Source organism: Microcebus murinus, chromosome 6, assembly GCF_040939455.1.
Source record: "Microcebus murinus isolate Inina chromosome 6, M.murinus_Inina_mat1.0, whole genome shotgun sequence".
NCBI classification, from domain to species: domain Eukaryota; kingdom Metazoa; phylum Chordata; class Mammalia; order Primates; family Cheirogaleidae; genus Microcebus; species Microcebus murinus.
The window spans coordinates 78,067,900-78,095,661 of NC_134109.1; the positions used below are offsets into that span (position 1 = coordinate 78,067,900).

At 41.5% G+C, this 27,762-nt stretch overlaps 1 protein-coding gene and 1 non-coding gene across 3 annotated transcripts in view; one reads left to right on the forward strand and one right to left on the reverse strand.

Annotated features, from left to right (window-relative positions):
• Positions 1-27,762, reverse strand: part of RASGRP1 (RAS guanyl releasing protein 1) — a 70,924-nt gene that overhangs the window by 26,964 nt on the left and 16,198 nt on the right. For both annotated transcript variants that reach the window (XM_012766377.2, XM_012766376.2), the window contains exon 3: positions 5,800-5,905. In XM_012766377.2, coding sequence (XP_012621831.1) covers positions 5,800-5,905 — 106 coding nt within the window. The remainder of the gene's footprint in view (positions 1-5,799; positions 5,906-27,762) is intronic.
• LOC142871646 (U6 spliceosomal RNA) lies at positions 11,494-11,603 on the forward strand. The gene has a single exon (XR_012919878.1). It is a non-coding gene; the product is annotated as a U6 spliceosomal RNA (small nuclear RNA).

Genomic DNA, 27,762 nt, shown 5'->3' on the forward strand with positions numbered 1-27,762 from the left:
TCTTCCTTCAGTGGGTATGTGTACTTTAACCCTTAGAAAATTTGGAGTTAAATATAGAAAAGTAGAAGGGAGTCAAAATCATAGCACTGACTTTTTTTATTAGGAAGGAATCTATACATTTTGAAATTTTATATGTCTGTAATGTTTAAAAGCCTATTAGAATATTCTTGAAACTTCCATTTGAAATATATAATTAAGTGCTTTAGACTTGTGGCTTTAAATTGAAACCTTATTAAGTTTAGGCATAGCTTTGGAACATCTGAGATAATGTTAGCTTTACTGTTTATAACTTTAACCTATTAGAGTTATAAAAAACTATTTAAAATTCAGGAAGGCATCTGGAGCGTTTAAAAATAATCGAAAATATAAAATGCATAATTATAGTTTAAAACCATTGGAAATAATTAATATTATTCAAATTAACCAAGCATTTTTCAAGGCTGCTTAAAAATGCTTGCTAAAACATTCTACACTTACAGAAAGAATAATAAGATTTGCAAGCTAAACTTGAAACCCTAAATAAGAACTACGGTCATCAAGGGGGTGGATGCCCCAATTACCCTGATTTGATTAATTCACATTGTATGCCTATATCAAAACATCACATGTACCCTATAAAGATATACATTATGTATTCATGATAATTAAAAATAAAAAAATTAAGAAAAAAAGAACTAACTGGTTTTGAAATTTGTAATTTTAATAAAATAACTTATAATTTTAAAAATGAAATTTTAATAGATTTACTGCCTATAAAATCTGTCCTTGAGATCACAGCACAAAAACAAAACAAAAACAAAAACCGAAAAACACTAAACCCCGCACATCAACAAAGGTAATCGAAATAAAAATAAGCCGAGGCAAATGGCAAACTCATGAAGTTAACAGTTCTGATGCCTGCATCTGTTCAGATGGAAAAGGCAGACATAAGAATGAGATGACTTTACATTTTCTTTATGCCACATCACTAAGAAAATGCATCACTTCAATGCAAAGAGATTCAAGCACAGGGCACATTGAGTCTATACTTTTATTTGTTCTACTTGTTGAAATTTTTATTCCTCTTCCTTTTTAAAGAAGGCACAAAAAAAAAAGCACACTTCTCTTTTAAAGCACTAGATAGATTAAATCAACATAAGTTTTACTGTGGCCTCCACTTCCTCCCAGTGGCTCCTTCTCCATCCCTTCAAATGTCTGTTCTGTGCACGTTGGCTGCATGTGCTGCAGCAGCATCGACGTCAGTCCAGCCGGTCTCCACATGAGTGCTGAGCCTGGAGCCATCCAGAAGGGCAGAGCCTCCTGAGGTCATTCGAGTCCCTATGCCATGGCAAAGGCAGCCTCCCAAAGGCAGGCAGGGCACCCTCTTTCTCCCTTTATCCAGGAAATGAGACAAACCCCCAGCAGGTGCAGGCTGAGTAGTAAGAGGTTCGGGCGTCTGCTGATCTGGGGTCAACATAAATGTTTGCTGGAACCTTCAGGCTCCACACCTTTTTCTTCTTTTCATAGCTAGTCCTGTGGCTATGAAGTACCAGTACAGGTCTGACTGTGCTTTTCAGGCGTCTGAACTATTCAGAGAATGTTTTTAAATTTGTCTCTTTTAACAATGGAAAAACAGGAAACCATCTGAACTTATTAACTAAAAATTCTATTACTTCCAGGTCAGAGAACAGGGAAACTAAGCATGAAAGGGAGAAAAACATTTTGCGATCAATGTTTAACTTGGCTTCCCGTTACAGGAGTCTTATTTCGTACTCCCTTCTTAGACTGCCTTCCCCAACCCCAGGTTACTCCTTAACCTGAGCCAAACCCAGATATCACACCTAAAAGTTCTGGTAGATATAAAAAAAATTATCCTAATGTTTAACACCCATTACTATGCAACACTGATTGTGTCCTACCATAAGATGGCCACTAACCTAAGTTCTAGATACAAAGATAAATAAGCCTCAGTCTCTGCCCTTAAGGGACACAGAGCCTAGTGGGGGAGATGATACACAAATAGGTAAGTTACAAGACAGTGTATGTACTTTTAAAATATATTTTTTAAAAATTTTTAAGTAATTTGTAATTAATTTTTCAGTACCCTTGCAACCTTTTATATCACTAACACAATTCAAACCATAGCCGCTAGATACGAAGGTTCTGTAGTTTACTTGAAAGGGTCTTCTACAGAGACCAGAGTACATAGGTATTCCACCATAAAACTTACGGACTGAAGTTCACGTAGATACATTTATTGAACTAACAGAACAAACACACTTCGTACTTTCTATAATCATAGATGAAAAGATTTTCAAGGCAGATTGCATCTGGGCCAAAGATATGGGAGACACACTTTGAATTAAGCAATCCAAGACTAAAGTCATAGGAATTAAATAGATTTTTCAATCAAAAATACTATTTTAAAACACTATAAGTATTTTTAAAAGTGGAGGAGGGCTAGAAAAGTCAAGAAAGGCTTCGCTGAGGGGTCCTGAAGGAGAGTTTGCTAGGCAAAGAGGGGGGAAAGGGCTTTCCAGGCACAGGAAGTTTAAAAGGCCCTATTACGTCTGGTGTGTTGAGAAGGTCGGTGTGGAGGGGAAGGGGTTTCTGAGAGAGCTACAGGATGAAGCAGGAAGGAGTCACTATGGAGGCCCTTTTCCTGGCAAGCTAAGGAATTTGGCATTAGCCCCCTAGTTTGCAGAGTCTCTGAAGCAATGGCCTAACCTATTTTCTTTGTAGGGAAGAACTTCAGGGGTAGATAATGAATTAGGGAGGGGGCCTGGAACAGTGGTCTAGAAGACAGACAATGGGGCCCTGAACTCAGGCAGTGGCATGGGAATGGAGAGAAGAAACCAGAAAAGAGTCATTTCTGAAGCAGTGACCCTAGGATTGGGTGCCAGACTCTGTAGGAGGTGAAAGGCAGGGAGGAGTCAAGAGAGCTTCTGATGTTTCTGGTTTAGGTAACTGGATAGACAGATAATGACAACATTAACTGGAATTGAACATGAAAATAAAGTCATGCACCTTTTGATCAACACTGGACCACATGTACGGTGGCGGTCCCATATTTATAATGGAACTAAAAAATTCCTATTGTTTAGTGACATCCTGATGATCCTGACCCTATGTAGGCCTAGGCTAACGTGTATACTTGTATATTAGTTTTTAAAAGTTCAAAAAGTAAAAAATGTAAATAAAAAATTTAAAAACAGGAAAAAAGCCTGTAGAATAAGGATATAGAGAATGAAATATTTTTGCACAGCTGTACAATGTGTTTGTGTTTTAAGCTGAATAGTATAAAAGAGTCAAAAAGTTTTAAAAATTAGAAAGTTTATAAAGTAAAAATGTTACAGTAAGGTAATTTACTACTAAAGAAAAAATTTTTATAAGTTTAGTCTAGCCTAAGTATACGATGTTTATAAAGTCTGCAGTAGTGTACAATAATGTCTTAGGCCTTCACATTCATTCACCACTCACTCACTGACTCACCCAGAGCAACTTCCAGTCCTGCAAGTTCCATTCATGCTAAGTGTCCTATACAGGTGTGCCACTTTTTACCTTTTACACTGTATTTTTACTATATCTTTCCTATGTTTAGATGTGTGTAGATACACAAATACTTACACCATTGTGTTACAACAATTGCCTACGGTATCCAGAACAGTAACACAGTGTACAGACTTGTAACCTAGGAGCAACAGGCTAGACCATATAGTCCAGGTGCGTAGCAGGCTGTACCATCTAGGTTTGTGTAAGTACACTCTATATGATGGTCCCACAGTGGGGAAATTACCTAATGACTGATTTCTCAGAATGTATCCTGGCTACTAAGTGACGCATGACTATACAGGTGTCAAGGCAGAATTAACGAGGTAGTAGCTGGGGATAGGGATAGTGAGCTAATGAACATATTAAAGTACTTGAACATATTAAGACTGAAGTGTCAGCAGCACAAGCTAGTCCAAACATTAAAAAAGGGTTTATTTTCTGCCATTAATTTACAATCATAGATGAACAAAAAAAGGGTTTAGAGGAATATAGACTTAAAAGTCATCATCAGCACAGAAGAATGGTGGTGGAAATCCTGGTGAGAAATCACCCACAGAAAGGAAGGTGAGTGAGAAGAAAACCAGGACCAGGATGTTACCACCATACTTAACTGGAGCTCAAAGAAGAGGCCAGATGAAAAGCTGGGGAAAGGACAGCCCAAGAGGTAGGAGAACCAGGAGGATGCAGTTCCGGGAGTCCTGGAGGGGCAGCTGGGAGAGGCAGGGGGCTGCCAGTAACACCCAGTGCTTCCTGGAGGTCAGTGTAAACAAGGATGGAAAAAAAAACAAAAAAACAAAATTAGGCTTCACAATGAGGAGATCACTGCTGACATCAGAGGAAAGAAAGTTCAAGTACTGTGGCAGGAGTCGCAGTCAATGAAGAGTGCGAGTAGGAGTAGAGACTTGAGATAGTGAGTGCAGACTATTTTAAGACGTTTCACGTAGAATTTCTAACCCTAACAATGGAATAAAGGAGAAAGCAGGGTTAAGAGTCTATTTTTAGATGGGCAGACCTAGTGTGTTTTAGGCAGATGAGCAGGTGCCACTGAAGAGACGGAGTGTGAGAGGAGAGAGGAGATGACTGGTGGAGTAAGATTCTGCGAGAAGTGGGAGGGAGGACGGGCAGGGTAGAGCGGGGCCTGTCCCACTGTGTGTGCCCAGGCACCCAGTAGTGCACCAAGGGCAGGCACCTCAGGTGCAATTTAGTCCTTAGGCCAAAAGCAATTTTTTAGAGAGAGTATTTAATCACTGACATGGTTTAGAATCGCTGGTACATGGAGTTAATAAAAAGCAGACAGACCTTGAGTTGGTTTTATTATGGTTCTAGAATTCTCTGTGGATGAGGCACCCACTTATTACCTGCACCTCTTATTACATGGACCTCTCCCAACGCTCCACCCTTACTGTGCCACTGGAAACACCTCCTTTAAGATGAGAGGTAGAGATTCATGAGTAGGTTTGGAGAAGGGATTCAGTCCTGATGGCTTTTATTTTTTCTGTGTGCCATAAGACAAAAATGAGGGGGCGGTAGTGAAGAGAGTGGTAAAGGGATTAGAGCAGACACCAGCCATGACTCAGTACCAGGGACCTGCACCTCAGGTGCTAAACGGTCTCACCCCACCTACAGCCCTTTTTGCTGGGGAGCTGCAGCTTACGGTGTCATCAACAAGAAAAAGCAAGCAAGCACTTTCTCCACTCTACTCCATTCACAGCCCTTAAAAAGGCTAAAATTTAGCAGGGTTTGCCTGGCACGTTGTCAATGCCTCTGTCTGAAACAATAAGGCATCAACAGATTCTCCAGGCGCTGTGGCATCAGGAAGCTTTCTTCAAAACCTCGGCAAGGTTGAAGAATTAGAAGAGCTAGAAAGAAATTTATCCTTTGAGTCATGCTTGTACCTTAGTCAATCTGTACAGAACAAATATGAATTCTGACTACTCTATAGAGGAAAGTGTTTTTTTTTACCATCAAGAGATATTGAAGGAGACTGTGTTTGCATATTGATTTCTCTGACCACCGCCCCCCAGAGCAATCAGCATCAGTAATATTGTCCCATCCAACAGAATGTACATGAATATACACACACACACACACACACACACACACACACACACACACACCCTCTACCTGCATACCCCTAAAAGGACATATGAACCCATTTACCACTCGGGTTATTCCAAACCAATTAAAATAAATTTTTTACTTCAAATTTCAAGCTACTTCTTGAATCCATCCCATTTGGGGCTTGCCCGTCACTATGCTAAAGGATATAGGATGACAACTTTTTGGAGCAGTTCTGCAGAGGAGATGATGATTCGGTGCATGGTCAGCATGACTTGCAACAGTTGGTTACTTCGACACAGGTTTCCATCTGCATCTGAAAATATTAAGAGCAGCATTTGAGTTAGGGCCCAGAGATATTAGTCACCTGGTAGGACACTTGACAACCCTACGTTATTCAGTGGTGGGTGGCCAGGTGCAGTTCTTCAGGCACAGTACTTTTCTTCCACTGTCCCTAGCACCACACATCCCTTCTTTGTTTTTCTTTATCCTCCTGCTGCATTTTCCCCGCTTGCCAAATGTCCATTTGATGCTCGTTAACCACCCTGCCCCAAAGGTGGGAGAATCTTGGGAAAGGGATAAAATCTGTATCAGTACACTTGAGTCTCGCTGAAAGCTGAGGCCGATCCAGGTTTTGTGGGGTGTAAAGTTTATATAATTGGTGGGGGGTGTGGAGAGACCTCTCTAGGGTCAGAGTGAAATCTATTACAGTTTTAATATCTTCTACAAAGTTAAAAAAATATGACCATAGGAATACATTTCTAGGGCCCTCCCATGGAAAGGGCTCGTGCAAGTGAGGGGCCCTGAAATGCACACTTCCCTGGTCTTATGGTTAACATGCCTCTGCCTGGAGATAAAGGGGAAAGACCACGGGCAAACATTATATTTGAATATTGCTGATGGTTTACAAGTATCCATGATTTAGTGACACAGCATGGTGAGCTAGGTTTTCCAAAACCCCAGCTGGTACCAAATAAGATACATTTTTATATATCAGCATACGGTATAAATATTCCTATTGGAGTGGTTTTCAAAATCTTTTCAACATTTATGGCGTGAAGCATCAGGGCTGTGCTGGTTATTCCCTGTGAGGTCTACTGTCTGTCTTTCACAGCGAACTCCATCGCCCAGCCCCCCTGCCAGAGGGGCTGTCCCAACCCTGTCCCAACTGGGTTCAGCCATTGGGAAACGCCAGTAAGACATAGGAGGAGAGAGCAGTCACCATATTTCTTTGTCATTCCTCTTTGCTTTGACACCAGTTCCCTGACAGCAGCTATACGTCTCTTCGATGAATGATCACACTGGACTGGGATCTAACACTATTAATCTCCTTTGACCCACTGGCCTTTCGTGTGGAGTGACTTCTGACTGTTTGACACTCTTGGGGTGCAACATCCCTTAATTCCACTCTCATCTCTGTAACTGGTCCTTGCATTAACGTGTCTTCATTTATACAAACGGAATTATATTCCCAGCAGGGAACTTGAATGATTCAGTGGGTATCGAACCTCACTGGCAACACTCTCTCACCTCCCATTCCCCTTTCAACCACTCCATTTGACTTCTATCTCCATCATTCCACTAAATCTTTTGTTTTCAAGGTTGCCAAATCAGCCCCACACTGCCGAGTCCATTAGCTACTTCTCTGTCCTCATCTTACTCTGTGACTCAGCTGCATTCAACCTCACACAACCAAAGTTGACTCTCGCCTTCGAATGAGAGAATATCCATGAATTGTTTTGTCATCTGTGTTGCTCTTTACACAATACATTACACAAAAGGGCTTATCATTTTCATTGTTCTAAGTGTACCCAATGGTAAATGAAAGACACAGTGCATTTGGCTTCACGATTCACAAGTCCTGGCTCCTCAAATGATGACTTAAAGTCATAGTTCACTGAGGAAATATATGTACGCTGACAGGACCACACACTCTGCCATCACCAGACCCACCAGTTCACTCTATGGCCCTTCCAGCCTGTCCTCCTGCTACCACAGAAGGCCTGGCAAGGGTGACCCCTCACTGTGCTCTGGGTCTCCTCCTTTCTGAAGGACCTCGATCCTGCAATTTGTTCATTTCCTCTCGTGCAGTAACAACTTTTCTCTCTCTCTCTCTGGGTTTATTTGCATTGGCATTTAAATGTGCCTCTGCACCTCCAATTCCAAACAGAACTCTCATCCTCTCCTGCTACCTAACTTCTCTGTTCCCCTTTTCAGCAAAACCTCACTGGCAACACTCTCTCACCTCCCATTCTCTTTTAAGCCATTCCATCTGACTTCTGTCTCCGTCATTCCACTAAATCTTCTATTTTCAAGGTTACCAATCAGCCCCACGTTGCCAAGTCCATTAGCTACTTCTCTGTCCTCATCTTACTCTGTGACTCAGTTGCATTCAACCTCACACAACCAAAGTTGACTCTCGCCTTCCTGGAACACTTTCTTCTTTTGGCTTCTATAACATCACACTCTGTCAGCTTCTCTCTCAGGCTCTTCTGTCTCCTCTTCCTCTGCTGAGCTCTTAAATGTCAGCCTGCTCTGTACTTAGTCCTCCCACTTCTTTTTTTTTTTTTTAAACAATTTTTAAAATTTAAAATTTCTTAAATTTTAAATTAAAAAAAAATTAACTTTTTTTCCCAGGTGAACTGATCTAGTCCTTTAACTAAAATGTCATCTACAAGCTGGTGACCACTCAGCTTGTTTCTTCAGCCTTGACCACTAAATTAGTTTGTCCAGTGGCCTACTTGGCAAATCCACTTAGATGTCTAAGCTCGAACTTAAGTGATTCAAACAAAACCCCGACCCCTCCCACCCCCCAGTTCAATCCTCCTCCATTCTTCCTCACTTCCAGAAATGGCACCATCAACTTCTCAGTTACCCAAACTAAAAACCTAGCAGTTATCCTTCATTTCTCACATTCTCTCACATTGAATCCATCAGGAAATCTTGTTTCTACTTGAAAACATTTCTCAAATCTGTTCATTTCTCTCCATCCTTTCCATCACCCTAGTGGCAGCCCCCATGATGCAATAACCCAGCTGACCTCCCTGCTTCCGCTCTTGTGCACCCACAGTCCATTCTCCACACAGCAGCCCAACACACTTCAATGGCTTCCACCATGCTTGGAATAAAATAAACTCCTCGCAGTGGTCAACAGAGCTCCACATGTCCTGACTTCTTTTACTATTGCCCACTTTGTTTCATACTGTGTTACTCCTCTCCACACCTATTTATAACTCAAACCCTCCAAGCATCTTCATACTTCATGGCCTTTGCATCTGCTATTCACTTCAATATGGTCTTTCTTCCCTTGGCTCATTCATGTCATTTAGGTCTCAGTTCCAATGCCACATCCTCTGAGAGGTCTTCCCTAAACTCCCTAAGGTAGTCATTGCCCTGCCTGAGTTTCTTCATAGCACTTATCACGATCTGAAGTTACCCAGTTTAATTTTTTATTTTCTGAATCTCCAATAGAAGCTTCATGAGACCTGAACCTTGTCTGTTTTTTTTCCACAACCATATTTCCAGAGCCTAGAATGGTGCTGACACATGGTAGGTAATTGTTAAACAGTCAAGTCAATGAGTGAACTGTATCAAATAGGAACCCTCTCAACTTTTCATGTCTCTTTGGAAATTGAGTTCGGGTTTGTCATTAGCTATTTCCTTGATGGTATATAATATACACATTTACTTTCTTCTTAGCCACAGTTTGCAAAAGAAACTCAGTTACAGGTTGGCAAGTCACATTTATGATGTATTTGTCTAGTCTGGTTATAGTTTTATAAACCTTTCATTATTTCTTTAAAACATATCCTCTGTCGAGTTAGGGTTAGTATTGCTTTATGTTTTCTGGCCCACATGATTTCTATAACAATTATCTCTTGCCACAAAAATTATGAATAACAAATCACCCCAAAACTCAGTGACTTAAAACAATAATCATTTATTTGTGTTCAAGTTTCTGTGAGGCAGGGGGGGGTCAGCAGAGATAGGCTGGGATTTGCTGGGGTGCTGCCCCACATGCCTCCCAGCTTCCTTGGACCAGTAGGCTAATGGCGGTAGGCTCTTCTCATGATGATGGCAGGACACTGACGGGTAACTAGAAATATCCAAGGTCCCTTAAGCCTAGGCTTGGAACTGGCTTGCTGCCCCTTCTGCCTCCCTCTGTGGCCAAAGCAAGTCACACCGCTGAATCCAACGTCAAAGGGCAGGAACTTCAAAGTCACATGGAAAGCATCACTGACACAGAGAAGGTGATAGACTGGGGAGCAATAATGCAATTAAACCTACAACAGTTACAGAGGGGTGCTTCTCAATGCAGCATTTGACAATAGTTTTTATATTGTACCCTTCCTCAGTAGTGTTTCATATTTTCTTGAACACTATGGGTGAAAAGCAGGAAAAACTGAAATATATTTGCATTGGAATATGAAAGTATGCCTTAGAATGTTCACATGAACTGTGGACAAAGGCCCAGGCTTATTAAGCACGGACAGCACCCCAGACCTGCTATCTCCACTTTCCTTTATGGCTGCCTAGCATCTTCCCACAGATGCTCACGTATGAGGGAAAGGGGCTTACAAGTATCCCCGGTAAGGTTAAAACCAAGTCGAATGTGGAAGGACCCAGGGAACTATAAGGACTTACCATGCAGAAGACTCAGGGGAAACATTAAAATTGTCTTTAAATATCTGAAGTGTTATCTGTGGGAGAAGGTTTAGACTTGCTCTGTAGGGCCACAAAAGGTAGCACCAGAGCAGATGGATAGGAGTTATAGGAGCCAGGATTGGGTACAACATGTGGCAGAAAATCCTAACCATTAGGACTGTCCAACAGTGGAAGCATTCTTATCATAGAGCTATTCAAAATGAAGCTGGGGAATGATACTTAATAAGTTCCTTCTAATTCTCACAACCACCCTACACTGTTGGCATTGTTCACAACTTATAGCTAAGGAAATTTAAGGCTAGAGAGATTAGTTTGTTCTAGGTCAAAGAGACAATGGGTGGAGGAGCTAAGATCTGGCCCCAGGTCTGTTTGATTCCAGAACCCCTGCTCTTTCCACTACACCTAGCTGCGATTCGTCAGAGTGGGGGATCCACATACTACATGGGAGATACGCTTTAAGAACTCTTCCAGTCCATATGCCTACAAGTCTGAGAGGTGCCACTAGGATGCTGGGTCAGAGCCAAGGCACATTTGGCAGAATAGCTTCTGTACTCTTGTGATTTTTTTTTTTAAAAAAACTCTTGTAAGCTTTGGTTGATTAATATTATTCTTGAAAGTTGCCTTTAAGATAAGAACTCAGGGTGCTGAGCCTAAGATTCACAATCATATTCACACCTCTCTTTTTACCTTCCACTGCCTCTTCCACAGAGTTTCAGGGACATTCCCACACTATGGCTTGTTAATCCTCACATGCTTTCTGTGGGGGTGAGTGCTTGCAAATGGTAAGGCCAGGAGGAGATGACTCACTCCGCAAAGGGAGGCAGAGATGGGGTGAGAGAAAGAACAGAGAGAAACGCTCTATCTCCACACCTAGCCCATAACTCCATTTCTTCTCCCTTCCTGGTTATCCGTGTTCAATAAGAGAGTGGCTCAGTGTAGTCACCTGCCCTCATGCCCACCACCATTTCTCCCCCATGTGACTTTCAACCTCTATACACCTGTCAAGGATGCATTCCCTACCTGCCTTCATCCTACAGAGCATGCACTTCTCCCTTTGTGAGAGGAAGAGCCCCACTTTGGAAGACAGCTTTTCGAAGTGGGTGGTCAAGGGGGACCCACCTTCTAGGCTGCTGGATTTTATTTTGATATTTTGATACAATTGCTGTAAGCTGATTTAAATATTTCAATAAATAATTCCATTTTGTTTTCATCTTAAGCTTTTAAAAATGTAGCATGTCTGTGCTCGCTTCGGCAGCACATATACTAAAAAATTGGAACGATACAGAGAAGATTAGCATGGCCCCTGCGCAAGGATGACAAAAAAAAATAAATAAAAAAAAAAAAAATAAATAAAAATAAAAATGTAGCATGTCATGTTAAAAATTCTAATAAGTAAAATGTGCGATGCATAATAAAATGTGCATATTTTTTCATTACCATCTGCTTCTTACACTTTCAGGGAAAGACTCCTTTTAAAAGGTTGGAACCTCAGTGGGGCACATAATGTCAATCTTCCATACTCGACCACTCAACTTGGGGGGGGGGGAGTAATGCATGCTGCTAGAGAAGTATACTAATTAAAGACTCACCCAATCTGTGGACCATTTGCTCAACACACAAACAGAAAAGCCATGTGGGTACTGGAGTCATTTGTCTATGAGCCAGCACGATCCATGTTCCACCGTGAGACTTGGTGCTGGTGATAGCTTTACTTTATGGAATCACAGCATCTCAGGGTGGAAAAGGCTTTAGCCATCTTCTACCTCTACTTTCTATCCAATGCATTATTTCCTCCTAAAAACATCACAGGTAAGTGGCTGTCGGGCCTCTACTTGTGCCCTTCCAATGAGAAGATAGGGCTTCCTAATTATTCTATAAGAGTGACTTTTCATTCTTCTTCAATTAAAAGAATTTTTTTTTGACATCATTGGCCAATATTGATTATGAACATACTCTGTGGAAAGCACAGTCCTAGGCGCTAAAGGAGATATGGAGAACTATATGAAAACCCTTGGCCCTAAGGAGCCTGCAACTGAGTAGGGGAATACAACACACACTCAAGACACCTAATATCAGGCAGCAAATGCTAAAAGAGTAAAACTCACGGAGACCACACTAAATGATGGTAAGGTTAAGAGAAGGAAAAGATCCTACCCAGTATGGTGGTTCAGGAAGGATCTCATGGTATCTGTAGTGAGGTGACCCAGAACTTCAAGATTCAAGAAGCTATCTGGTCCAGCTCTGCCCCTAGGTCAGCCTGGCAACTCTTCTCTTCCTTTCCTTGGCTTAGTCTTAAATACGCTGCTTGCCTCTGAGAGAGAACTGCTCCCAGATGATCAAAATCCTGTAAGAGGAAACTGGCCAAGGGCTCTGGTCTAGACCCTGCTTCTTGCTGACAAGAGGTAGGGGCACCTTTCCCCCAGTGCAGGGTTGTATGGGGGATGAGATGGAAATGCCTCACTACAGAACAGACACAAAACATGAAAACAAATGTCCAGCACCAGACAGACACTCCAGAACAGAGTCTTTCCTTCCCTTTGTTTTGGTTTCCATGGAAATCTCTTGATGCGTAAAGAGATGTTAAGTATACCAAAGGCAGAATGTCAGCAATTGGTACGTTAAGGCAAGCTTCAGCATTGGGGGCATAACGAGAAATAGCAGGTTTGTTGTAACCAGGGGCCAGAAAGTGGTCACGGAAAAGCTAGGGTCAGAAAACCCCAGGGGCAGGGGTGGGGTGAGAGTGTACGGCAGGGCTGAAGCTGACAACGGAGGTCAGTGGAGAGACTGGATCCAGGTAGAACCTGATGGGTACAAAGAATTCTAAATGTACACTAGTGTGATAAATGTTCCAAAGAAATAAAACCTACTTGTTAGCAAGACTACAATATTCATTAAATCTTGTTTGGAGAGTGTATGAAAGAAAACAGGCAAGCTGAAAATAAGCTTGCTAGTTTGTTTAGTTCAGTTTTCTAGCACTGACAGCAGCAGCTGAGGCAGGAAGTGCACGTGAAGAAAGAATGTGGTGATACGTACTTTGAATTCTCATAACTTCTACTACCTGAGTGACTTAAAACACACAACCAATGCCACTTTGATTTTTTTTTTGGCCCCAGCCTCTCAAGACTAGGGGGAGGAGAACAATTAGGAGAACACAAGTGATTTGCTAAGGTCCCACTTTCAGGGCAAGTTTGAGAATCAGTATGATTGCCAACAGTAGTCTGCTTGTAGGAGTTTAACAAAAAGCTCTCCTGGGGGAAGGGGGGGCGAGAGGAGCCCTGGTTTGTAGTGTTTGCATATTTCTGTGGTATAAGTACTTCCACTATGATCAATTTCAAGCTAGCAACATGAAGTCACTGAAGGTGGAGCTGGGAAGAGATGCTCACAGTCAGCTCCCAGGACAGGGACAGGCCACCTCCAACATGCACACCCAGGAGCTGCGCCCTCATCAGGAGGGCTGGTGCTCGCTGGGCTTCCTTTTGTACTTCCTCCCTCTTGGTCTCCTTGCTTCCCAGGTGCTCCTGAACCTGTTTCGCGCCTCCCCTCATGCCTTCCGGGCCTTCCCTGGTGACTGACTGCACAGTTCATGCAGATCAACAAATTCCTCTAGAGGACAGAAGGACTTCAAGGGTGAATCCCCTCAGAGATATCTGCATTGCAACAGTGATTTTTTGAAATGATTAGTCCTCTAACCCAAGGATAAAAATTTTAATGTAGTGTGAGAACTTGGGAGAAGGGAAGGTAAGTTCCTTATAAAGCCTAGTCTTGTTCCTGTACCCTCTGAGACAACCTGGTATGTCATACTCGGGGCCACAGTGTGGAGCCCGCCACATAATGAGAAGATGTGCGTCTACTTAGACTGGTATCTATTTCTTGGCATAGTACAGTGTCCAGGAATGTATAGAGCTCTGAATATCTTGGTTACAATTAGCTTTTGATTATTTATATGCAATGACTGGAGGACATCATGACATGGACAATACATGAGCCTCAAATTAACCTCGACCTGCAATTTCAAACTTCAACAGGCCTTTAAGCAAAGCTTTACCAACATGGGAAAGAGGCTGGTCGGGCTCACTTCTCTCTGCTCCCACTCAACCCCTGGGGGGTGATGATAAGAGATACCAAGGCCAGGGACACAGAGAAGGGAAACACCTGGCTAACCAACCCCAGACGAGATTATTTGGTCTAACCAGGCCTCCCTCGACGCTGTCCCTGAAGGGTCAATGTAGAAAACACTTGGTGAAGGAGAAGAGCCTGTGCTTCCTCTCTCCTTCCTATTCATCCTTTATTCACTGTCCCGCTGGGGTCAGGGTGGTAACCAGGAAGGAGGAGCCGGCCTTTCAAGTTGCATGGCATCCAGGTACACACGTGTTTGCGCAGACCTGCACAAAACAAGCACATGCCCACAAAAGCCACCCTGAAGCCAGCTAGTGGCTGGAGAGCCACACTCTTCTCCCTAGCTGAGGACACCTGATAGCAATATGTTATGTTTTTATGACACTTAGGCCCAACATACGGCTTCACCTGTGAAGTTGTGAACATCTGAGTTGTGCAACTCCTCCCTGCAATAGCAGGGATCATGGGCTCAATTTTAAAGATGGAGAAACTAAGGCAACATGCCTCGCCATAGTCACAGAGCCCGTGAGGGGAGGCACATCCACAAGAATGACCTTTAGGCTCCCAACCCAGGGCTCTTTCCTTGGCCTGTGCTTCCCCTCAGGGATTAGGAGGTAGGTGGGACTATACTGGGAAGAGCCCTACCATTTGGCCATCTATGATGCAAGGCTAAACCCGTCACCCACAACCCCACTCCTTTTTCCTCCCCAAGAAGCCATACACCCAGACAGACCAACCTAGTCCTTCTCCTTGGAATTATGGTACATACCCTAAAAATGGCCCTGGAGAGCCTAACCCTTAAACCCACCACTTTTTATGACATCAACACAAAGCAGCTATTTATTGGCACCATTTAGCTAGGACAACTAGAACTCAGAGTCTGTGAATGGGTGGCTGGCCAGTGAAAATGCCAAGTCCCCTGAGAGCTCACAGCACCCAGTGTCGGCCTGTCTCTCCCTCCTCCTACAGGAGCACTCCCCACTCCCTCGGCCAAACCAGACGTCAACAGTCAACAGAGACGTTCCTCCCCAGGCACGGCTTTCCTTCTGAACCGTGAGGCTCCATGTAAAGAATGACCTAGATTTTTTGGATGAGCAATTGAAATCTATAAATGTCTAACCAAGCGCATGAATTGCCTAAAATGAGAAAGAGCTTTTAGCTGTATAGCCTCTGCTGAGCAAGACAGCTGGCCTTCCTTGGGGACTGCAGCCTCGATCTGGACCAGTCACGTCTGAAGAATCAAGGGGCTGAGAAGTCGTGAGGAAACTTGTTCTCTTTAATTTTGTAAACTGGACACAATTCTGTGGGTGGGGGCTGGGATTAGGAGCTAAACACAAGGGCAGGGAGGAGGCAGGATGAGTCCTGGGCAGACCCAGGGAGCTGGCTCTGGGACAACGTCATGCCTTCACACTGTAAGAGTCATTGCTGAAGTTAGTGCCAACTAAATATATATATCCCAGGTGGCTACTTCTGGGGCCCCATCAGGCTCCCCAGGGAAAATCAAATTATCTGTCTGGGTAGTTACACTGCAATTTGATTCTTTGGTGAGCTGTCGTCAATTTGCAGACTACTTGGTTCACAGGCAGTGACAATTCCCACTGCAGAACAACAGGAATGTGCCCAGCAAGAGGAGACGGAGAAGCAAGGCCCTGTCCTAGATTCCCAGAAGGACACAGAGAGCTGCCAGTAGGCTGGGTGGGGGGCCGACCAAGGGCCAGGGGACAGACACAAACAAGTCAAGAAGAAAATCTGGGGCAGCGTTCTTACCTTGCTCATTTGAGCACATTCCTATCACTCCATTCTTGTCTGTGAAATTCTGGGCATTTTATTGCATATTTTTAGACCTGCCAAATAGGTGCTAAGAAGGGGAACTTCCCAAAAACTTACACAATAAAACAACATAAGGTCTATGTGAGAATTACTGGTTAGTTATGACCTCAGCTTTCTTTAGAAAACTTTTCTAAATGTGTAACTTGATTCTATCAGACTTACAAGCCTAGATGACAGATAACCTTGTTGCAGTGCACGACAGAACTGCAGCAACTGGTGTATGCTGACATAAAATAGCAATACACTGAATACAGTCTTACCACAAAACACGCTTTTCACCACAGAAACTGTCCTGTGCTTATAATTCTCTGCATTAAACAGTCCTGTACAAAAAACATCATATCCACTATATATAGTAAAAAGTAACTGAGCAAAGTCTTTTGAAATAAGGTAGAAATTATTCTGAAACTCTCTCTTCCCCTTCTTTGGTTGTAGTTAGGATTAGATTATGTTGAATTAAACATATAAAAATGCTTAGTATACTGTGAAGCACTACAACATGGTGAACTGTTTTTATTTCTCTTGTTGCATTTAGAACACAAGTTTGCTTTTTCATTGTCCATGTTAGTCCTCATCTATTCCAGACTGGGGCCATGATTTTCCATCAACGCTTAACTACAACCATAACTCAAAGAGTGGCCGTCCACTGTGGTTAGTCACAATGTTTATGCCAATGAGATCGAATTTGGTTTCCTCTCAAGCATAGTGTCACTCCTTGGCAGTTAGCTGGTGGCCTTTCTAAACTTCCTTTCAGTCATAGATTTTTAAGCACCCCCTTCCCCAAGACCCTCATGTCAAAAGAATTTCTTCGAGTTCACAGAGATGCTCAAGAGGAACCTGCAGCAGGACCTGGAGAAGCACTCTGAAAAGACAGAACTGCACAGGTAAATCTCTTATTATCTCAAAGAAAGAAGAAATTGGACTCTACCCAGAAGTCAAGAGCCAAATAACAATGTGTTTCAAAATCTCCCACGTCATGAACTGATGTTGTGCCACTGTTCTAGAAAAACAGCCAAAATACAACATTGAAACTCGTAATGTTGTTACTAACTGGCAGATGGAAGAGACCAGGAGAAATATTTGATATTATTGGAGGAAATGCAGCAACCAACCATGTTCAGAGTTTAGCACCTCCACCTTCTCTCTCTTGCTTTCTTTTTGCTAACATACTCGGATCACTTCCTGTGTACCAGACAGTGTTCCAAGAGGGCCTTGATGTACATTAACCATGAGAGAGGTGGCATTATTGCCAGTGAATAAATGGAGGCTAGGGGGTGAGGTAACTTGCCCAAGTTTACACAGCTAGTAAGTGGTAGAGCTGAGGTTCAAACCCAGGCCACCTGGCTCTGGGATGGCCTGGATTCTTTCTGAGTTCCTATGTGCTCACTTGTAGAGCGAGAACTTTATGATGTCTCACGCCCATCCCTCCCAGCAGAGAGATAATGAGGAGATAGCCAAGATAGGAAAAATTCATTGATATCTTCTGGGGAAAACAAGGCCCTGAACTGAATTTAAACCACTGTGATGTCTGGTTGGCCTGTGGGTCCCAAATATCTAGGCTGCCTCACTGTTGTCACGTAGACACGTGAAACCTTCACTCTGTTGTAGAAGTACTAATAACCTACATTTATTAGTGTTTTATGGACAACCACTCCCTCCTTGCATGTTATCTCATTTGAGCCCTACAGCAGCTCAGTGGGATGGGTATTATTTTCACTATACCCATGTGTGGCGTGTCCTGCCCAAAGTCACCCATGCAATGAGTTGCAGTGCCGGGACTCAAGTCTAGTCTTTTAACTTTGACCCTGAGCTTTCCACCAGACCTCACTGCCTCTCACCGTGAGAGTTGTGAAGATAAAAAAGGACATCCTTTACTCGGCCATTGAGGGTTTCCGAAGCTAGCCCACATGCTAAAAGAGAATACTAATAACAATCATCACCACCCTATACCAAGCCTCTACCATGTGCCAGAAGTGGCCTAGGCCAGGTTACAGACATTCTCTCTAATCTTGACTACAACTCTGCATGGTAGACGTTTTCCCTGTTTCACACATGAAGAAAGAGACTCAAGAGAGGTAAAAAAAAAAAAAAATACCTTGTCAATGGTATTTTTTTTGCCACATTTTTCCCAAGCTATGAAGTAGCAGGAAGGGACTACGAATTATCCTGGCTATTTTGTAATTTTGATTCTAGGTTTTTAAGTTGTTCCTATCTACCATAGTATTGCATTGTTTTTTAAATGGCAGTCCTTCAAGGGTAAGTCTAAGGGTTGTGTCTACTTTCTGTCAGTTCCCTACAGTCTCTAGTACCCTGCTCTACACACTACACTGGGACCATTTCCCCCATTTAAATCAAAGTATGTAAGAACAGACCTCAACTAGCAACTACCAATAAACACAAGGCAGTGACTGGCCACTTAACATGGAGAAAGAGTTAACTGCCTCTGGAAGGGAGAAGTCCCTACAGATTCATATCCCCAGGATCAGGAGATGTGAAGGGATGCAGGCAGGTGATGGTAAGGAAAATTAAGATAGTTTTTGAGAAAATACAGTAAAAGGAAAAGACAAGAAACTGTAAGGACACAGGAAGATGATTTACTGTTTTCTTAATCTATGTTATTGTCTCTGGCATTTAATTCCACTTACATATCTAGGCGGGGCAGCCCCTTGCCAGACAGTGACAATCAGATGAGTCTGAGATTCTCAGATATCTTTAAGGATCCTGGAATTTCAAGGTCATTGTGCAAAAAAACAAGGTATCTTCAAGTGAGGAAAAACTGAGACTAAAATTCTAAAAGTTTTCCTAGGCTTTTGACTATCTAAAACTTATCTACTGAAAAATTGGTATTTTTCAGGTCAAAAGAAGTAAGAGGCCATGCTTGAAGAGGCTGATATTCTGAATTCCTTTAGGATCTAACAGGCTGATTCCAAGACTTCTCAAATTTGTGGTGTCCTGCTCAATTACTCAACAATTCCCTGGTTTGCTCTGTAGGCAGAGCAGTGCAGGAGGTGATGCTGAGGGCTGTGCAACCCCACACGTGGCCTCTGGAAATACCACCAAAGGACCCTTTCATTTGCATAAACTTTTCACTTTACAAAGTACTTTCCTCCTGTTTGACCAACACAACTACCTTGGGAGGTGCGTATGACTATATCCACTTCACAGATGAGAAAGGCACAAAGAGAGGGCTGAAATTCAATCTGTCCAACCGGCGTCTGTTCAGATTGATGACGGCTTGTGCCATACCAGTTAATGAATATTTTGAATACCACCTCTGGATATATAACTGGCCCAGGGATAACACCACCACGAAGTTGCAGAGTTGGAGTTCCAGGCTTGAGCTTTTTCATCAGAAGTCCAAGGTTCTTTGTTCAAAGAGCACCGGGACAGGGTTGCAGATATAGGAGGCATCCTGCCCCAGCCTCAAGAAGCTACAGGCAATAACACAGTGCAGAAATAGCAAGGACCTGGACGGCGATCCAAACAGGATGCCAAGGCAGTTTAGAGGAGGGAGAGGCCAGGTTCGACTAGAACAAACAGCTAAACCTTCATAAACAATGTGGCATTTGAGGTAGGCCTTGAAGGGGCGTCAGAGTTTGACAGGCTCAGATGGAGGTAAGGGCTGCTCAGTTGGGTAAAAAGTGGTTTCTGGGTTTGGAGATGACAGAGTTAAAGGTATATTTAGGAAAGGATGTGACACTCAGTTCGGCTGAATTAAAAAGTACTTGTAGGTAGAGAGAGGAGTATAGAAATGCAGTGCAGAGTCAGAGTGTTGGGACCTCACATACTAGATTGGGAGTTGCCCATATTCTGATTTTTTCCTTAAAGCTGCAAAGCAGAAAAAAAGTACTGAAAGAGGAAAGCAGCACCCTTGAACTTGAACTTGGCATTCTGTTAAAATTGCCAGGTTGTTGGACCAAGGGCTCTTTTCAAGGTGGATCATTTCTTAAGAACCTTGAATCTAATTTTAATTTCTACTCGTGTACTTTTCCCTAACTACATAGCCCTGAAGAGAGACAACCACCAAGGGAAGGTCAGAGGCTGTGAGTGCGTGTACACTCATGTGCACTAGCTGCACATGAAACAGAGTTCAACTTCGGCTAAACTCGACTGATCTTGTTATTATTAGGAAGCTCGGTTACTTGCAGTTAGTATTTTCCTCCCTCATTTTACCAGCATTAGCATCTTACTCCTCAATTTCCCTTCCCTGTCTACATCCTTCTCTGCCTTCTTAGAAGCTGAGAAACTGTAATGGAAGGACATCCGTGATTACAGACGAGCAAGAACTCTAGGGCTTCCCAGATCTGTCACGGGGATGCTGTATTACTCACTTCTGGAAGAACTCCAGGCCTCCGAAATGTACGAGAAGTCAGCAAGGATGAGGCTTAAAGTTGGCAAGGCTTTGGCTTCGCCTGCTTGGCTGAGGATTTTATTACAGTGGGATAAATATGGTTATTTCATCTTTTGTCTCTCATAAGCACCACCTGGCACATCTGCCTCTGATCCGTGCCAATGTTTTAAATAAAATTATAACCCTGTAGCCAGCCAAGATTGGGCTAGCTAGAGCAGATTGTAAAGTAGGTAAGGACTTGAATGCTTTCCCCTTTTGGTAGGCTTTTTTCCTCTTTTATCTTCCTTGTTTCAGCAGTGTAAAAATGCCCACCTGTGCAAACCCCAGGAAAGGTCTACCCATGTTAAGGTATTAGAGACTTCAATCTTCTTCAATATCATAGAGGAAATAACATAATGAAAAGAAAAATTCACAATAGGTAAAATTTGGGGCCCTAGTGGGTAAATTTTTTTCCTAGTGAGGAGGCCTTAATAATAATTAAGACCACTACTCACCCTTTGGAGAGTTTTAGTGGAAAGACAGATATTTTTGCTCTTCTAAAGAATATGTCCATCAAGAAGCAAACGGACAAATTAAAGCTGACTTTTCAAGACCTTCTGAGTAGCTTAAAAACAAAACAAAGGCTGATCAGAGAGGAGAGTGGTGTTTACAACTAATTAATCACAACCAGTTACAGATTTCTTTGTTCCCCTACCACTCCCACTGCTTTACTTGACTAGCCTAAACAAAACAACAAAAACCCAAGACGGATTCCAAGGCCTTACATCATACCTACTGCATTCAGAGATCCAGGCATGGAGCATGGAATCTGCATTCTTAAAAACTCTCCAGGGATCTGATGATCCGTCATGTTTGATTAGGTTGACTTAGACCATTTAGTTCATGCTTTGCCCTGGGGTAGGTCTACAACCTACTACTAAATGACCCCTGGAAGACCCTTCTGATTTCAGAAGTCAGTGGTGAAGTCTTTTAGCTGTGTCCAGGGCTAGATGCAAGGGAAGCACTTAACAAATAGGTGATTTGGTACGAACATTACAGACTCCCTGGGGGCGGGGGCTTAGTTAGTCCTAATTCAAAAAGCACGATCAGAGATCAATCTGGTGTGAGCCAGAGGATCAAGCTTAATTTATCTGAGCCACAGGGAATTTCCTGTTGTATATTAGCATAAATAAAAGTTCTTGTCAGAGATATGTATTGCCAAGTATTTTCTCCCATTCTGCGGCTAACCCATTCTTTTTTTTAATGGTATCTTTTGATAAGCAGAACAAGTTTTTGATTTTTATGAAGTCCAGTTTGTTAAATATATTATTTATGGTTAGCCTTTTGCATCCTATCTAAAAATACCTACCCCAAGCTTGCAAAAATAGTCTCCTAAATCTCCTTCTAGAAGCATTATTGGTTTTTTGGGTTTTTTTCTAATATAAGTAGAGAGTTTATTTGAGCCAAGTTTGAGGACTGCAACCAAGAATATAGATTCAAGTTGCCCTGAATATACACTCTGATTAGCAACAGTTGCAGCATTATTGTTTTAACTTGAAATTCAGGTTAATGTTATACAGGTCACGGTTCATCTTTTTCATGCATATCTTCTGTTCCATCGCCATTTATTAAAACGGCATTCCTTTCTCCATTCACTTGCTTTGAAGTCTTTGTTGAAGATCAACTGACCATATATGTGGATATATTTCTGAATTTGCTATTCTGTTCCACTGATATATTTGTCTATCCTTATGCATATACCACACAGAAATTACAGTAGCTTTATAGTAAGTTGTGAACCCAGGTAGTATAAATTTTCCAGCTTCATTTTTCAAGATTGTTTTGGCTATCCCAGGTCCTTTCATTTCCATATAAACTCTGGTTACATCATCTGAAACTCTGGTTTTGGGGTTATCTTTCTGGTCAGCCTTTTCTCTCTGAGATATTGACCTGCCTTCAACTTCACAAATCATTCTTCAAGCGATCCTCCTGCCTCAGCCTCCTGAGTAGCTGGGATTACAGGCATGCGCTACCATGCTCGGCTAATTTTTTCTATATATTTTTAGTTGTCCAAATAATTTCTTTCTATTATTAGAGACGGGGGCTCAGGCTGGTCTCAAACTCCTAAGCTCAAGCGATCCTCTCGCCTTGGCCTCCCAGAGTGCTAGGATTATAGGCATGAGCCACCACATCCAGCTGCTGCCTTTTTTTTTTTTTTTTTTAAATAGCAGACAATGTAGTATTAAGCCCATCCAGTGAATTTTTATTTTTCAGTTCTGGAATTCCATTTGGTCCTTTTTATTGTTTCCATTTCTTGGTCAAAATGACTCATCTATTCAACCTAGTTTAAATCCTCCAACATGTTTATTTGCAATAGCTATTTTAAATTCTTTCTACTAGTTCAAACATTTGTGTCATCTCTGAGTTCATTTCTATTGATCTTTTTTATTCTAGTTATGGGTTACATTTTCTGACCTTTTCTGCCTTGTAATTTTTTATTACATGCTTGACATTGTGGATGAAATAGTGAGAATCTGGATTATGTTCCTTTATAGAAGCATTTAAGCTATGGGAGCCTTAGATTGATCAAGGATTAGATTTAAGCTTTGTTAAGAATAGCTCTTATTCTAGGGCTAGAGTAGCCCAACTCCTACACTGTAGCCTTTTCCACATCCCACCTGAATGCTAAAAGTGTTATGTCTGTCCACTCTGGCTGGATGGAAAGGCAGTATTTCCCAGACTACAAGACATCCTTTGGTACCCAGTAAATTTTTGGTGTCACAGAGTCTCACATATCCATACATACTTAGTCTCAGAAACCCTGAACACAAACTCTGTTCTCTCTTTGCTTTGGTTTGAATGTCCCCTCCAAAACTCATGTTGAAATTTAATTGCCACTGTAATAGTATTAAAAGAATGGGGCCTTTAAGAAGTGATTAGATCATAAGGGCTTCACCTGCATGAATAGATTAATGCCATTATCTTGGGAGTGGGTTAGTTACTGAGGGAGTTTGGCCCCTTTTTCTCTCTCCATGTGATGCCTTCTGCCATGTTATGGTACAGCAAGAAGGCCTGGACCAGATGTGGCCCCTCCACTTTGGACTTCCCAGCCTCCAGAACCATTGATGCTTCACAGCCAACTAAATCTTTTCATAAATTACCCAGTCTGTGCCATTCTGTTATAGTAGCAGAAAACAGACTAAAACAGTCTGCAAGGCAAGAGGCTGCGCTCTGGGCTCCAGTTTCCTATACTACCATGATTTATTAAGTGTTCCCAGGCAAAAAGCCAACATGAGTTTTGAGTTCAACTCATATCTTTTTGTTTTAATCCACAATCATAAGGCTGCCTTGTTTTCCAATACCTGAAAATAGTTGCTTCACATATTTCATCTAGTTTTATAGCTGTTTACAACAGGAAAATAATTCTAATACCCAATATTCATTCCACTATGGTCATAAATAGAAGTTTCTGTTTTGGAAGTTCCTGTTTTTAATACCTTAAAAAATGGGAAGTCCCAGTTCTTTGCTGAATTTAAATCCATGTACTCTTTATATGTCCTCTTAGAGGTAAATAACTCATACTAGCTCTTCTATGCTTAACACTATCAAGACACACATATATAATTAACACTTCAAAGACAAAGAAGAAAAAGCCACTTGTTTGTTGTCATCTTATATCCTCATAGATTTTATTTCTATATCATTTCTTAACTATTTATCTCTTCTACACTCTCTCTAGCCTTTCCATTCCCATCATAAAAAACCAGAGACTGAACCTGAATCAATAACATGCTGCACTCTAGTGTCTGGTCAGATCTTGGTATAACAACAGACAGATACTGCTTTGTGTGCCCTGCACATCAGCCTTCCTCTGGGAATCATTCCTTCCCCAGATTCAATCACGTGCTTATGGAGAGAAATGCTGCATTACTAAATGACGCCACTCCTGTGACCACAGTTGATTGACTCGAGCAGTAGCCACTTGGCCCATGTGAACCTATTAAGGTTTTTCCCTGGTAGTTTTTTTTTACTGAACTTGAGGAAAAAAATATTAAATCTCTAATGGTAAGAGATGCATGATTTACAGCTGTTAGTGCCATGTTTCCCACCTATGGAGGGAACACATCTTCAGTGTAAGAGAATGATTAGCTCACAAGCAGAGAAGTCAGAGAGAGAAGAGATGCACATAGACACACACACACACACAGAATGAATACATGCTGGAGTCCCTCAAGCCTATTCTATTCCCTAATTCCAGATGTACCCAAGGCCTACAGGCATCTTGTACTATTCCTGTGTTTTAGTAACATGAAATATCTCATATTCCTTATAATAAATTTCAAAAGATAGTTTATGTTGGATTTCTGTCATTGTCCTGATTAATACTTTGAAAAATGAGACCCTTTTGGGGTCTTATTTACTGAACACTAAATTAATATAGCTCAAATCCATGTAAATATTTAAATTATAATACTACTTTCTAGTCATATACATGCTTGTGTCTATTATGATAACATCCTGGTAATTTTTTTGACACAACCATTCCAATCATTTTGTATCTCTATGATGTGATTTTTGTATCCTATGGCCAATTACATTATTAACCTGAGGGAGTGATACACTAACATTCATCAAGTTTATACTAATAATGATTGGTATCATCTTTGAGTATCTACTATATAATGAAATTATGATAATATTTTACATAAATTCTTTTTTTTTATTTTTAGAGACTCTGTCACTTAGCCTGCAGTGCAGTGATGCAATGATAGCTCATTTCAACCTTGAACTCCTGGGCTCAAGGAATCCTTCTGCCTTAGCCTCTCAGGTATCTAGGACTACAGGCATGTGCCAGCATGCCTGAGTGATTTTTAAAATATTTTGTAGAGATGGGGGTCTCATTATGTTGCCCAGGCTTGTCTCAAACTCCTGGGCTCAAGGGATCTTCCTGTCTCAGCCTTCCAAAGCACTGGGATTAAGAAGTGTAAACCACCGTGCCTATCTAGTTCTATCTTTCTCGTAAAACACCCACTTCACAACAATCCAGGGAAATATTTACTAACTTTCACATTGATAAAAAGTGAGTCTTAGAAACATTCAGAAACTTCCTAAGAGCACAAAGTTACTATGTATAAGAATTAAGGCTGGAACTCAGAACCGAATGGGAGCATTAAGTCTTTAACATGGCAAATCTATTTATATTAATGCAATCTCAGATTATTTTAACTTTTTGAGGATACATATGACATTACCGACTCATATTGAATTTGCAGTCTACTAAAATCCCTTGATATTTTTCACCAGAACTAGTAAGTACCATGAATCCAGTTTTTCCTCCATCTAGAATATATAGGAAACAATATTTTTAAACTTAAGTGCAAAATTTTGTTTTTACTGAAGTCCTATTTAAGTTCATTGTTTTATATTATTCATCTTCCTGAATTTTGATAATTATCTAATATACTTACTATTCCCAGCAGTGTGTCTAACAAAAACATAGATTGTGTTTAAATTTGATGAAAATGTCCAGAGCCACTCATAAATGGTTATACCTACAGAATGACACCTGTCCATACTCATATCTGTATGTATACACTTTGAGTTTGACCATTGACCAGTTTCAAATCTGTTCATCTGGATTTGTATGTAGCCTATATTTGCCCATCTAATGAGCACTTGCTTTTAGACTTTGTAGCAGAGCTTGTCAGTTCCCACCCACATACTTGCAGACCTTACCCTCGCAGTGTATGCCAACCCAACTTCCACCTGCTTGAGAATTTTCTAGAGGCCCTTCATACTTCTACCTGTGTGCAAGGCAGGCCAGGAGTGCTAGAGAATTAACACCCTCTAGAAGCAGCTCCCAACCAATAACTGATAGGACTTGCATATATTAATAAGTACCCCAGCTCCCTTCCCTTGGGTAAGAGTTCTAGTTCCAGAGTTCTAGTTCTAGACTTAAGTGACTCTAGTTCTAGAGTCGTCTACCCTGACTGCTAGAGTAGTAAATTGATAATGAAGCCTTTATGAGCTGCCTTCCCTACTCCCCACCCCACCCCCTACTAGTTTTTCCTAGGATCATCTTCCATAGTAAACTATTTGTACTCAAAACCCCTTGTCTCAGGATCTGCTTCTGGGGAAAACCCAAACTAAGACAATCTTATTTAATTTTCACCCAAACTAAAACAACCTTTAAGATTTTTCACCTTTATTCTCTGTTTTGCTGATGAGAAAACTTCAGTAAAATAAGGTGCCTAAGGCCAACATTTGGTAAATGGCAGAGTAGGTTTTGCATTCCCAAGACCACAATGCTATTTGGCCTCCCAGGGCTTCCTGCTGAAATCTCTTCACTGCCTTGCGGAAATCAGTCTGTGCCATGGCCATGGCATTTCCTTGCTCAAAATGAGGTGTGTGTGGGTGGAAGGACAGGGTGGGGAGGAGAGTATCACATTCCCTCACTCTCTTAACTCTAACTCCCACCTCTAACAGTAGGATGGAAGATTAAAGTTTCCATTATATTTTCTTGTCTTTTTGGATACTCAGGAATTCAACAACCAGCGTTGAGTGGGGAATGGGCTGGCTGTGACACAGGATTGTTAAGCACAAGATACGAATAAGGTATTTCCAGGGTGTGTAACCGAAGTACCTGTTTTCATTCTTTCCTTTCCCCCCTTTAAAACACAGCCTATTTTGCCATTCAAGAAAATTAGAGCAATAGATTCTTTTAATTTTTTTGTAGTTCTCAATCATCTATTTTTCTTAGTTTTGAGGACACTTTTGTTTTTAATATTTTATTATGTAAAATTTTAAGCATATACCACAGTAAGCAAAACAGTGTAAGGAACTCCCATGAACTCACCCGGCTGCAACAGTGATCAGCATAAGGCCGACTGTGACCCATCTCCACCCCACTCATTTCCCCTCCTGTATTATTTTAAAGCAAACCTCAAACATGATATTTCATCAGTAACTATTTCAGTATATATTTTTGAAAATAAGAAAAAAACAAACAAATGCACCATTAACTAAAACAAAACCAACAGTAATTTCTTAATATCATCAAATATTCAGTGTCCAAATTTCCAAATGTATACAATTATATGAGTGTGTGTGTATATACACACACATAATTTTTAAAACGAAGGTTCACCCACTATGACTGGTTGAAATGTCTCTTAAGTCTCTTTTAATCCAGAGGATCCTCCTCCATCTTTTTTTCTTATAATTTTGAGTGG